The sequence below is a fragment of the Leptinotarsa decemlineata genome, unplaced genomic scaffold (genome assembly GCF_025532065.1).
Source record: "Leptinotarsa decemlineata unplaced genomic scaffold, Ldec_3_MD MMD2_tig00026328_RagTag_RagTag, whole genome shotgun sequence".
In the NCBI taxonomy this organism is placed as follows: domain Eukaryota; kingdom Metazoa; phylum Arthropoda; class Insecta; order Coleoptera; family Chrysomelidae; genus Leptinotarsa; species Leptinotarsa decemlineata.
In genome coordinates this window covers 8,531,754-8,545,058 of record NW_027412688.1, presented here as the reverse complement: position 1 = coordinate 8,545,058, position 13,305 = coordinate 8,531,754, and the positions used below count along the sequence as shown (strand labels likewise).

The 13,305-nt window shown below is 35.2% G+C and overlaps 2 protein-coding genes across 2 annotated transcripts in view; one reads left to right on the top strand and one right to left on the bottom strand.

The window, feature by feature from the left end:
- The window catches only part of LOC111506365 (uncharacterized), a 440,916-nt gene that overhangs the window by 298,416 nt on the left and 129,195 nt on the right, over window positions 1–13,305 (top strand). The window contains 1 exon segment of the mRNA XM_074182237.1: window positions 917–1,030. Within this exon segment, the coding sequence (XP_074038338.1) occupies window positions 917–1,030 (114 nt within the window).
- Window positions 1–13,305, bottom strand: part of LOC111506367 (adult-specific cuticular protein ACP-22-like) — a 300,869-nt gene that overhangs the window by 219,475 nt on the left and 68,089 nt on the right. The gene's annotated exons all lie outside the window — the stretch shown is intronic.

Here is a 13,305-nt window from a genome sequence, read left to right as displayed (position 1 = left end):
CTTCTCAGATCGTGAGTATAAATGGTTATTTTTGAAATATTTGCCAAAAAAAATCAATTGTCTAGTTTCATTTTGTGGCACGACCGCCTCCATTCTGAATTATATGAAATAAAGCAGAGGATCTTCTTCTAATACTGTTTCATATCTGTTATAATCTGAATTAGACCAATTTGCAATGCGACTTTCTCTCATTGTTACCACCTAATATCAAATTCAGCTATATATTACAATATAATGAAAGGAACGTCGCATTGCAAATTGGTCAATATATAATTATAACAAGTATTAAACAGCATTGAACGTTTCACTGCCTTTTAATACAATTCGAAATGAATGGAGGAGGCCGAGTCAAAAATGAAATTCGACAATTCTAATTTTTGACGAATATTTCAAAAACAATCATTGATTTCCTCGATCTCAAAAGATAATATTTTAGTTCTTCGAAATTGAAAATTGTGTCCAATTTACCAGAGCTTGTAAGTAGTACCGTTTCTGAGATAACAACTGTGGGATTAGCTAAGAAAAACGGCCTCTATACTATTGAAGTCTAACTCTGTTTAGTTATATTCGAAAGTTGTTTTATCAATAGTTGTTGACACTTCTCTAGAGTTCTTCAAAATTATTTTGTAGTCTTACACAAGACTATTTTTTTACTCTCCTTCTGCAGAAGTGCTATCTGACAGTATGGGGTATATTCTAAGGAAATATTAGTTTTTGGTTTTGTATGAAGATGGAGAAGTAGAAAGCCGAAACCTCTCTTTCCCTGAAAGTTTCTATACCTGTCATATTCATTGATCCATTCCACATATCGCGTTTTGTTGATATCATATTCATATCATTTTTTCTTTGACAACATTAGTGGTACTGATAATTGTAACACAAGTTAAATATCGTAGTCAGTCGGCTTTTGTTACAGGTGTTCCATCCCACATGTATGGAACCTACCGACAATTGAACACCGTCCGGAGGAACCTCTCACCGGAACTCTACAGACGTCCGGAATCTCCAGAAAACTTACCACTTCCAGCCGGTAAGTTCAATGGCCTACGGTTCAGACTCGAAAACTACAACTGAGATGTATTAGATAAAATAATAATACTCTAACAAAAATGATAAAATGTATAAACGAATAACAATGAGTACTAATAAAATGCTCTTAAGTCAACAATTTTGTTTTCAGAACTAATATTTCAACTAGATAGTTACTAATGATATTAATAGTCGCCGCTGAGTGTCACATCAAAGGAGTTGAAAGTCAATTTCAGACTATTTTCTCCTTCTTTTGATTTTTTTGCATATCGTGGATTCTGCTAGTCTAACATAAAATCGCCAGAACCTATCTAATATTTTTTCTCATATCTGACTAGACATTAAATACAGTTTCAGATCGCTTTCTCTCTGCTTATACATTGGAAATAATTCGTGACATTTGTGAGACTTTTTTCAGAGTCAACGTTTCTTGATGTTCTCTAACATCAGAACTACAACACTCTTCTCGACGCGCGTTTCACCAACCAAGTTGGCATATTCGTGAGAAGAAGTAGACTGGTTTCTCAGTCAAAAACTGGTGTCTATTCGGGTAGAGATTCGCAATAAATTTTCTTGCGAATTCGTGTTGAGCAACACTAGTGTTTCCTGGTCTTCGAAATAGAATATGAGCTGCCTGTTTTTATAAAAAAAATTTTAATAGCTAGCTTAGTATGATCGATAACTTTTTTCATTTGTTTGAAGGTAGTTGGTAATGTTTCTTGGTGCATTTCGTTAGTTCGGACTTCCATTGTCTAATATGATATGAATTGATTTGAAATTCCTGAAAGAATCTGTAAAAGATTGAGAAAGAGATTAGCTGAAAAATAACAATTATATTAAGCAAAAAAACTGAAATCACAATGAAATAAAATACAAGCAACAACAAAAAAAAACTATTGACTCGAGATGAAAATTAAAAAATTATTAACAATAAATGAAAATTGAAAATTAAAAGATTCCAAACCACGATGTTTCGATTGACCTATAAATAGTCAGATCTCGGAGGAAAGTCACGTTATCCCCCGAAAACTATTGTGGATAGTCAATCGAAACGTCGTGAAGTAACTTGGTTTGAAATCTTTTGATTTTCAATTTTCATTTCTTGTTATCTCGTGTTGATAGTTTAATTCTCTTTTTGATTTTTTGGTTGTTGCTTGAATTTTATTTCATTGTAATTTCAGTTTTTCTGCTTAATATAATTGTCATTTTTCACAGCTTTTTTACAGATTTTTTCAGGTATTTCAAATCAAAATCAAAACATAGAGTAATCATTTTTTTCAAAAACTGATCACAGTGTTGTTATTGACCAAAAAATTACGAACAAGCAATGACGATTGAGCAGTTGCATTATTGTGATGCAAAAGCTATGAATTGTTTTTTCAAAATACCGGATGTTTTCTTCGTGTTGATTCTCGTAAGCCGCGCATAACATAAAGATGATACTTCTTTTTGATCGTACGATCATGTGACAAGAACTTCTGATGCACTCCGCCAAAGTAATCGATGAAAATAGTGGACAAAACTTTGACATTTGATCGAACCTAGCATGCTTTGTTTTGGTCTTGGCTCTCCTGGGCTCCTTTATTGGGACGATTGGACTTTGATTCCGATGTCATAACTATATACCCATGATTCGTCACCAGTTATTGGAGCATATTTAACGACAATAGTTCTTCTGAAATTATGGTAGATTTTTTATTGAATCTATATGTAAGTCTAGTCCATAAATTATTTCCCAGTGAGTCCAACAGAACCCTTGTTAGCTGGTTCAACGATGACTTGAGAAAAATGAGAGACACAGTTCATTCCATGAACGTAACTAACGATCCTAATCATAGACAAATTTTTAAATATGTTAACAATGTATATTTTGCCATTTTGGAATCGAAAAGGTCTGCTTTTGATAAATTCATTAGTGACTCAGATAATAAAGTCAGAGATAGCTGGAAACTCTCACCTGTGGTGATATCACACTCCATGAATTCAATACGTTTTTACCACTATAGCTGGAACTATAATTAGACAACTTCCTTCTCACCACAATCTACTAATGAAACTGAATGAGTACGGAATCAGAGGAGTTGCACTTTCCCTCTTTAGTTCTTAATTGAACCATCGTAAACAATGCGTTGATCTTGGTGAAAATAGAACTTAGGATCTTTTGCCAATCGAATCTGGAGTACCACAGAGCTCCGTCTTAGGACTTCTCCTTCCACTTATTACCATATAAATGCGTAATCTATGCCGATGATACAACCCTCCTGTGTGCTAACCAAAACTGTGAGAACTTGCTCGCCACAATGAAAGCTGTGGTAAATCAGGCTGAGAAATGGTTCAATGCTAACCTTTTGAAACTAAATGAGGATAAAACTTCAAACTATCACATTCTCTACAAATAATAATATAGCAAAAGGTGAAACTGTCAAACTACTAGGCATCGCCCTAGACGATACTCTGAATGGGTCATACCACATCAAAGAATTAGGCTCGAAACTTTCCAAATATCTATTTCCACTAAGGCAATTGAAGAATTTTGTCAACTTGAACACTCTTCTTTCAGCATACTATTAAAATAATTACAAATGCTGGTTTCAGAGATACCTGCCGGCCTCTTTTCAAAAAACTAAACATAATGACGGTACCCTGTATCTTTATCTATCAGTCTCTATTGGAAATTCATAACCACAAAAATGAACCAATTTGACCAATTCACAGGTTTATGAACATAACACTAGCGGTGCCAATCTCTCAAGACCACGCAGGCTGAAACTACAGGAATCATCGATTAATACACTCAATGTTAATATTTATAATACAGGGGTGCGCAAAAGTCCGGAATAAAATTAATATCTTTTTAACCAGTATTTTAGGAAAAAAACGCTGAAACACGATAGTTGATTTCACGTTGTACGCATTTTTTGGCAATAAAATGAAATTTTTTTTCAACCACTTAGCTGCAACCCTTCCCAACTTTTTTTTTCAAATACAAACCTATGTCGTGTATGGGCTCATTGAAAAGCTCGTAAAAAATGGATTCTTACCATACCCTTTATTTTTTTGTGGTTACAACGAAATGAGAAAAAACTCTTTCGAAAAGTTACAAGTACCTAACTTAGTGCTATCTACGGGTGAATTAACGGAACAGATGCTGAAATTGGCCTCCACCCTCTACTTGGCAGGCTCCTAGGCGATGGTAAAACCCGTCAACGGAATTTCGAATGGCCTCAGTATGTTATGTGATTCCACTCTAATTCTGCTTTCTAGATCTTCAATATTAGCCGGCCTATTTTGATAAACCTTGTCTTTCATATATCCCCAATAAAAATAATCAAATGGCGTTAAGTCTGGGGATCTTGGCGGCCATTCAATTGTACCACGTCGTCCAATCCAACGTCCTGCGAATATGTCATCGAGATATTCTCTGACATTAATACCAAAATGTGGGGGAGCGCCGTCCTGTTGGAACCAAAGTGTTTCATTGGGGATATCTGGATCTGTTTCATTGGGAAACATAACAGCTAAAGCAGGGAGGAATTCAAAGAGTAAAAAGTCTAAGTATCATGCAGCTGTAAGGTTTCCCTCAAAAAAGTATGGCCCTAATATTCTGTTGTTGATGATGCCTGCCCATACATTTACTTTCTGAGGACGCTGCGTACGAGCTTCGCATATCCAGTGTGGGTTTTCCTGACTCCATAATCGATAGTTATGCCTGTTAACTACTCCATGTAAATAAAAAGTAGCTTCGTCCGAAAAGAGTATGTTGAGTGGAAACCCATTGAAAACGCATGTCATAGTCATCTTCCAAGAGCTCTTGGACAAGACATACCTTATATGGGTGGCATTTTTCTGTTTTCAAAAACCTCCCAATCGTACGTCTAGACGCAGAATTGTTTTGGGCTAATGAAACCGTTGACAAATGTGGATCTTCCTGCAGAGATACGGCAATGTCCAATTTTTGATCTTCGTCTAAAACATGTGGCCGGCCACTTCTGGGCAAGTCCTTCGCTGTACCATGTTCTTCAAATTTGTGTAAGATCTTAATCACAGTAGCCTGGGAAATGTGATTTTCCGTATATTTTGCATTAAATAAAGTACACACCTCACTTTGACTCCGCATTCTATCCCCACATCCCAACAATATCAAGACTTCGATACGCTGCCTCTCTGACAATACCATTTTTGTTTAGCAAATTAAAAAAGAACACTTTAAAGGTACCCAATTAATAAACTAAACATACATATTTTCAATTTCACCCAGAAATGCCACAATTTTAAAACTGAGTCAAGACAGTAGTTCTTATCAGGGCATTCATTTTGGTACAAAAAAGGCAACAACCTTTTACTCTTTTTGAGGTACACTGGTCAACAATTGCTTGGGATGGAACTAATTTTATGTTTAGGTTTTTGGTGAAAATATAAAATCCACAGAATGTTGATGCTACATTACGTTATCAGTTTTACACATAAATCAATGAAATTTGTTGTGGTGCCTGGCCCGGTTGGTCTGTTCTTGAAATTCGTGAACTTTTAGAAAGTAGGTACAGGTGATCCTTAGCAATTCTTGAGCAATGTACATCATCACCACTTATTTGTTTTTCGCAACGTCAATTCACCCGGAAATAGCACTAAGTAGGTATTTCTAACTTTTTTGGTTTCAAAAGAGTTTTTCTCATTTCGTGGTAACCGCATGAGTAAAAAAAAATAAAGGGTATGGTCAGATTCCATTTTTTACGAGTTTTTCAATGAGCCCAAACACGACATAGGTTTGTATTTGAAAAAAAAAAGTTGAGGAGGGTTGCAGCTAAGGGGTTGAAAAAAAATTCAATGTTATTGCCAAAAAATGCGTACAACGTGAAATCAACTGAACACGCGTTTTTTCCTAAAATACTGGTTTAAAAGATATTAATTTTATTCCGGACTTTTGCGCATCCCTGTAGGTATATTGCCACCCACTGTTAAAGATCTAAGATGAATTTTATCCTGGTTTCGGTTGTGATTTAATTAAAAATGAATTGATGTCATTTGGGTTATGAATCCAGATGTTTAATTCATCGTCAACATATCTCCTCCATATTTTCTAGTAGGTTTAGATGTGTTTCTTGAAGAGGATCCATGGACATTATGAAAAGAGAAATGAAAATTTCTATGTTTTTTACCACTTTTAAATGTAACTAACGTTACTGCAGTTTCGTCCTATATGGACATTCTCAAAGTAATACAATGAACTAGAAATTTTCATTTCTATTCTCATTATGATCTCCTACCACGTAGCAACGGCTACATCCATCAATTTATCCTATGAACATCGGTGATGACGCTCAGCTCATTGCCATTTCAAATTCTTTGAACTAGAAAAAAAAACGATATGTACATCTCTAAGATGAATTTTATCCTGGCTCCAATTGTGATTTAATTAAAAACGAGTTGATGCCATCTGGGACCTGGGCTATAAATCCGGATGGTTAATTCATCGTCAACATGTTATCACTTCCATATTTTCTAGTAAGTTTAGATGTGTTTCTTGAAGAGAAAAAAACGATATGTACATACTTTCAGAAACTCTGGTAACAGAGCCGTTTTACATTAATATGCTTTTTGAACATCATCAACATAGAACATCCATTTTGAATTTCACTTCAACGAAGAATCTATAACTTTCTACTGTATCACAGTTTTCTCATAGCCCCTTAAGGCTCTTGAGAAATGATCCCTTATAGCCCCCTTACAACTCTGAGAGATGTATTTTGAAAAAACTGCGGCACAGAAGAGAGCTATAGAATCTTCGAAATGTTGAATTGAGACATCATCAACATATTTGTAGGATGTAGTTCCACGTAATAGATATATGACATGAGTCAATCATAACAAAGTTAACACAAAGATTGAAATCCAAGGAATGAATACGAGCAGTTGAATTATACAAACCATTTAACAAACCATATGTTTGTAATATTTCATTTGAATTGTCTCCTAATTCCGGATAATCGGTGATAACAATTAATTTGATGTGTTCGTTTTCTTTTCGCCTTTTCGTCTTTTATTGCACTCTTGAATTATTCTAGACATTTTATATTGAAAAAATTTGATTGTGAAATTGGCCGTGGTGGTAGTGCGCCCAACTCACGATCGGAAGGCCGTGGGTTCGACTCCCGCCTCGACCAGATATTTTTCTCGAGAGAATTTATCTGGTTGAAGCTGGTGTGATTCTGCAATCGTGTCAGAAATCACACGTTGAAAGGTAAGACCTCGTTAGTCCTTAGCTCGCACAAGTTTCTCATCTTCTGAGAGTTATCGTTCGTGATTATTAAAGAAGTAATGATGGAGATTATATAATTTACTATTTGCTGGGAAGTAAAGAATTATGAATTGATGCCGGAAAGTCAACTGTTTGTTCCGCTGTCGTTTTTGTGTAAAAAATAACTAAATCATTACCGAAAAAAATACATTTTTCATGGAATATGTTCAGCTGGGTTAAAGTTGATCTAGCGAATTGCACGATATTTCTGGTCTAAATTACGAATTGGATTTTCACATGCACTTTTCGGTAAAGTCATACATAATTCTCTTTTTATCTGAGAAACAGTCATTTTTGGGAATTGTCTAGTCCCAGTTGATTCCTCTAAGAAAAAAAATGAGATATTCATTTATTTATTTATTTAATGATTCACTGTTCTACAGGTTAAACCCAACTACAGAAAAGGCATATAAGTCGAATTACAATACAATACAATTATAACCTAAATAGTTTCTTCAGTAGGTTGATTCGTACAAAAATAACTAACTAGGTACCACATGTGTGACATATTCGACATATAAAAGAACTCTGGTAACACGTGCTTAGTGCAGCACAGATGTTTTGAACTCATTCATACACTTTTTATAAGATTCAGATAATTTTTCATCATTTTTAGCATCATTATTGTGGAAGTCAGATGTAGGGAAATGAAACCGCAATTCAAAATAGGGAATGAGGGGCTAGATACATTTCTATAAATGAGGAATTCGATCCAACAGAATACTTTTACCATACCAAACACTTGTAACACCTTCAACGACAACTCGTTTCGAACGCCAGGTATTGACTCCATCAGGAGATATGTCGTGATCATTTCTTGATAACACCACCTTGGTTGAGAAAACGCGAATGGGGGTTGAATTTATCAACCAGAGATTAGGGATGAATAGAATATAAATATGAAGTTACTACGAAACGACTTCTGCTACTACTACATGCTGCAAATAGTAACCAATTCATATAAATATTATCAGCATGGCTCATTGTTCTCAAAGAGTGCAATAAAGCTCTTCAAATGATAAAAAAATCATCATGAAAATACTTCTGATGCACTTTGAAGAACCTTTGGTGTAATAATGTATATCACTGGAGTGTTATCCCAACATTATACCGTTATTTTCAACACCTCGACACGTGTTTCGATCACCAAGTGATCATCTTCCTCTTGAAATAACGATTTGGTGTTGGGAAAAAACTCCAGTAATATTCATCATGAAAATGATTTGAGTTTTTTTAAGTTCACTCAGTAGGTGACTTCAAAGTTACAGCGTTTGGTTTTTCATGTAACAAAATCGCATTCATTGACTTGATATTGAACGTCATTGGATTTTTATTATCAATATGCAATTGAAACCGTATCTATCCAAGTAAATCGATATAAGCATGTTGTGGCATCAGGAAATAATGACTTGCTAGATGAAAAATCAGAATACCTTATGCGATTAACACTATTGGTAATTTTTCAAAAAAAAATTATTTTCTAAATTATTGGGATATTTATATTTTCCGGAAAAGACTGTAAAAAACGTATCATGAATGTATAACATTCATGACACAACAGCCTCAGACAGTTTCTTGTTGTGTTCTCAATGTACATTCTCCTGCATTTTCAATGGTCCTGATGTATACCAACATAATAAGAAAAAAATTTGATAAAAACAATTGAATAAATTTTGTTTGAATTTTTGAATGAAGAAATTTCAAAATATTTGAATTTAACTCATCACACAACAGAGCTGAATCGCAATGTTCCTAGATGTATAGTATACACATGTATATACATATACATACATACAAGGTGGGGCACCCCATACAACACGGTCCCTGTAAATCAAAACATTGATTTCTTCGAAAAATTCTCCACTTCAATATATGTAAATTGATTGAGGCTGCAGAAAGAAATTATTTTGAAGAGTACAGGGTGGCTTATAAAGTGTCATATATCAAAGTTGAATTTTTTTGAATGAAACACCTCATATTTCGTTGCATTTTTCAAAAGGTCAGCTAAAAGAATATTATTTCATATCAGATACTATGTACCTATATGTCATATCAGATAATAGGTATGTACCTAACTATAACCGTTCTGGAGTTTTTTATGAAAATGTCAGGTACAATTGAAAACTGAATAACATCGTAATGTATAGAAATCATCCCTTCGATTTTCGGCTATTGATTTCGATAAAACCTGTTTCTCAATATTATACATAATGTTCAAAAATCATTGTCACTTTTTTATAATTTCGGACAAAGATTACTTTGTTATTTCTGTTTAAAATCTGTTTTTTCGTTAATCTGTTGCCCCCTACAACTCTCAGAAGTTGAGAAACTTGTGCGAACTAAGGACTAACGAAGTCTTACCTTTTAACGTGTAATTCAAATAGAACATCCTAATATTTTTGGTCTGAACAATATGAAATTCAGAATTTGGGGTTCCTTATACCTAACCTAAATAAATTTTCAAATATTGGCATTAACAAACAGTGGTTCTTAATGTCATTTTTTTTTGACATTTATGTGAAGGTATGACATTTGTCAAACCAAAAAACTCCATTAATGTTTAACTGAAGAAGCTTCCCACTAGAAGCGAAAGCTTGGCAAAGTAAAGCATATATATATATATATATATATATATATATATATATATATATATATAATATATATATATATATATAATATATATATATATATATATATATATATATATATATAATATATATATATATAATATATATATATATATATATATATATATATATGAAATCATGAATATCAAAAGATAAATAGATAAGTACTTTCTGATCATTCTCATATTGATTTCAATTTAAGAGCCATCGGTAGACAGCTGTTTCAGCATATTGGGCATCGTCAGTACCGAGCAGGTGGTCCTGACGATGGTTCACAAATAATGAACATACACAGGTAACGATGGTCACAAAGAATGACTCATTTATCTACCTATCTTAATGTTCATCATCACCTGTGACAATTGAAGTTGACAAATTTCATTTATAGCCAGGTTTTAAGTGATTTTACCGCTCTGTGCGGCAATAAAACTGTCAGCAATGAAATCAACATCTAAGTGTCATTAAATTGATTTCATTTGATTCCTATATCGATGTATCAGCTGTAAATATTTCAGTAAATAATCTTTACAAATACCATTTGATCTAAAAACTTTTCATACAGATGTAATTTTTTCAAACTCCAATTATTTAGCAATGCTAATCCTGCAAACTTTCGACCCCCAAAGTTCACTTTTTGCAGAATTTGAATATCTCCTCAGATATATTTTTTAAAGTTATAAAAATCTCAAAAATACTCATCGATGTGAATCACAATATGAAAGAAGAAATGTTTTTCACACCTACATAAAGTGTGTCAGGCCCCCCGAACGGTTTTCCAATCTAGAAAACTACTTGCCAAATTTTCGCGACGGTGTTAAACAATATCGAGTAGGTGTTCTGAGTCACGACGTGAGCTGGACCTGCGCGAAAAATATCTCGCGAAGCGGTATCGCGTATCACTAGCGAAGCGTCTCAAAATAGCCCTCGAATCGTCGAAGATCGTATTTTCAGCCCCCACCCCGATTTCATAGGCGTCCGCAGTGGGAGACGCCACAGCCGTCATTCTTCGCTCGCAATCCGCAAACGATCGACGTCTTGGTAGATATACGGGGATGATGACTTGAACTTCTGCTAACTGAAGCCGTGGAAGGCAAACGAAAAGTTTTTTACAAGAGACTAGTATACAAATATTTCTCCTATAGATACTTATATTAACGTGTGGTGATTTTGTGTTTTTTGTGGAACTTTTTTCTCCGATTTTTTTCGACTGTGCAACTTTTGTGGTGACAAGATGAATCGACAACACCAACAACTGTCGCAGACTCAACAGAGTCAGACCCAACAGAGTCAGACCCAACAGAGTCAGACCCAACAGAGTCAGACGCAACAGAGTCAGAGGGTGACGAGGACAGAACAGCACGTCACTCGACAAGTTACTGGCCATATTTCAGGTTAGGATACTTTTATTTTTCACGCTTCTCGCTGAATCTAATCCATGAAAGGCTTTGCAACCCAATCGCAGCTTCGTATGTTCTTGGGAATGGGCTCACACCAAAGTAGATCAGTTGGTGTCATGAAATCAGTAGCAAACCTACGCTAACACGTATTCTCACTACAGCAATTAATATTGCAATTCCGATGCAATTATTTGAAGACACGTAGGACAAGGTCCTAGCACATCAAGATGATGGCCTTGACGAAACTCACCTAGTAAAAACCATATACATTTGTGATGTCATTTGATACTTTCAGATAGTGCCAGTCGAAAATTCACTTTTGTCTTTATCATGACAAACTTATTTATCTGAGCAAGTTTTCATTTGAAGTTCCACTGCTTGTGTCACTATTCCCTTCTTGCAACTTCGAGAGTCTTCTAGAGTCTAGAGGGTCTCACCTTTCAACGTGCGATTTTTTTTGTACCTTGAGAGCTGTCTGACTTGTCCATTCAGTCCAAGTCTCCAGAAAACACTGCAGCCCTTGGGCTTATTGCGTTTATTCTCCCATCTTCTCATGACACCCATTCCATGTCTCGTTTCCTGTACTAGTTTGTACAGGTTCCGTGTTGGATGTTCATCATATTCTTCTGGACGTAATTTTGTACGTCCATATATTGCCTGCCTTCTGTGATTCAGTGCCTCACATTCGCATTAGATGTGTAGAGCTGTTTCTATCCCTTCGTTGCATAATCTGCAGCTGAGGTCTCCGTTGTACAGCCCCATTTTATTCAGGTGTCTTCTAAGCGGACAATGACCGGTTAGTAACCCTGTAATTATTCTGAGCCGATCCCTACTATATTGAAGTAGTTCTTCAGTTCTTTTCTCGGACGGTTCCCTAATGAAGGTTCTATCGTGTTTGTTGCCAGGTACTTTTGTCCAGTACTCTGTGTGCTTCTTATTGGTCCATATCCTAATCTGGTTTCGTACCAAATATTTTAGTGCCCCCAGAGCTGGTTCAGGACCTATATATGAAGTTGATGATCCTCGTCTAGCGCATTCATCAGCTTTATCATTACCTGTGATTCTTGAATGTCCTGGCACCCAGTACAAAGTTAATTTGTTCCTGTTTGCAAGTTCATTCAGTTCTTCATGGCATTCCCAGACCAGTTTTGATGTCACCTTCAGGTTTGTCAGAGCCTCTAGTGCACTCTTGCTGTCTGTTAAAATATTGATCCGCTCATTTCTTCGAGGTCTCAATTTAATAAACCTTGCACACTGCAATATAGCATACACTTCCGCCTGAAAGACGGATGTGTATAGTCCTAGCGGATAGCTGTAGTGCGATTCACAACACTACAACCTGATTCTTCATAGAATGCATTCTGAAAAAAGATGACAAAACCTGTTTCAACTGAAAAATGTTGAATTCCTTATTGTATATATTGTAATCTCATATTGTATATGGAATGAGAAATATTTAAATAACTGGTTTTTATTTTTGGTTTCTTTGGAAAATGACCGTAAATGAAGTAGAGTAAAATATGAAGTTCTCATGCCTTCATCTCAATCTTCAACCATTCAAAATGGTCCAACTACATATCAAATAGATATCAGAGACCACGGGTAGTAATAGAATGGTCATCAGAGGTCACTGGTGGTAACAAAATGATCAGAATTCAAAAATTGTATCTGAATTCAATCAAATTTACGCCTCAAAGGGTTCGTTTTTATTTTACCTCTAGAATATGTACGTAATGTTCATCATTTGCTTCTTTGTTCACTACTTGGTAGAGTCATCATTTCTCAAGTACACCATACCCGTCGATATTATTGGATAACTCCACGTCCATTATCTTAATATGGCCACAGTAACACGTCTCTAATGCGAAAAAAATGCATGACTCCTGAGCTTGCCATTGGTCTAACATCCGTCTAAGAATAGCTATTTAATTGGTTGGTGTAGCGTTTTAGCTGGTAG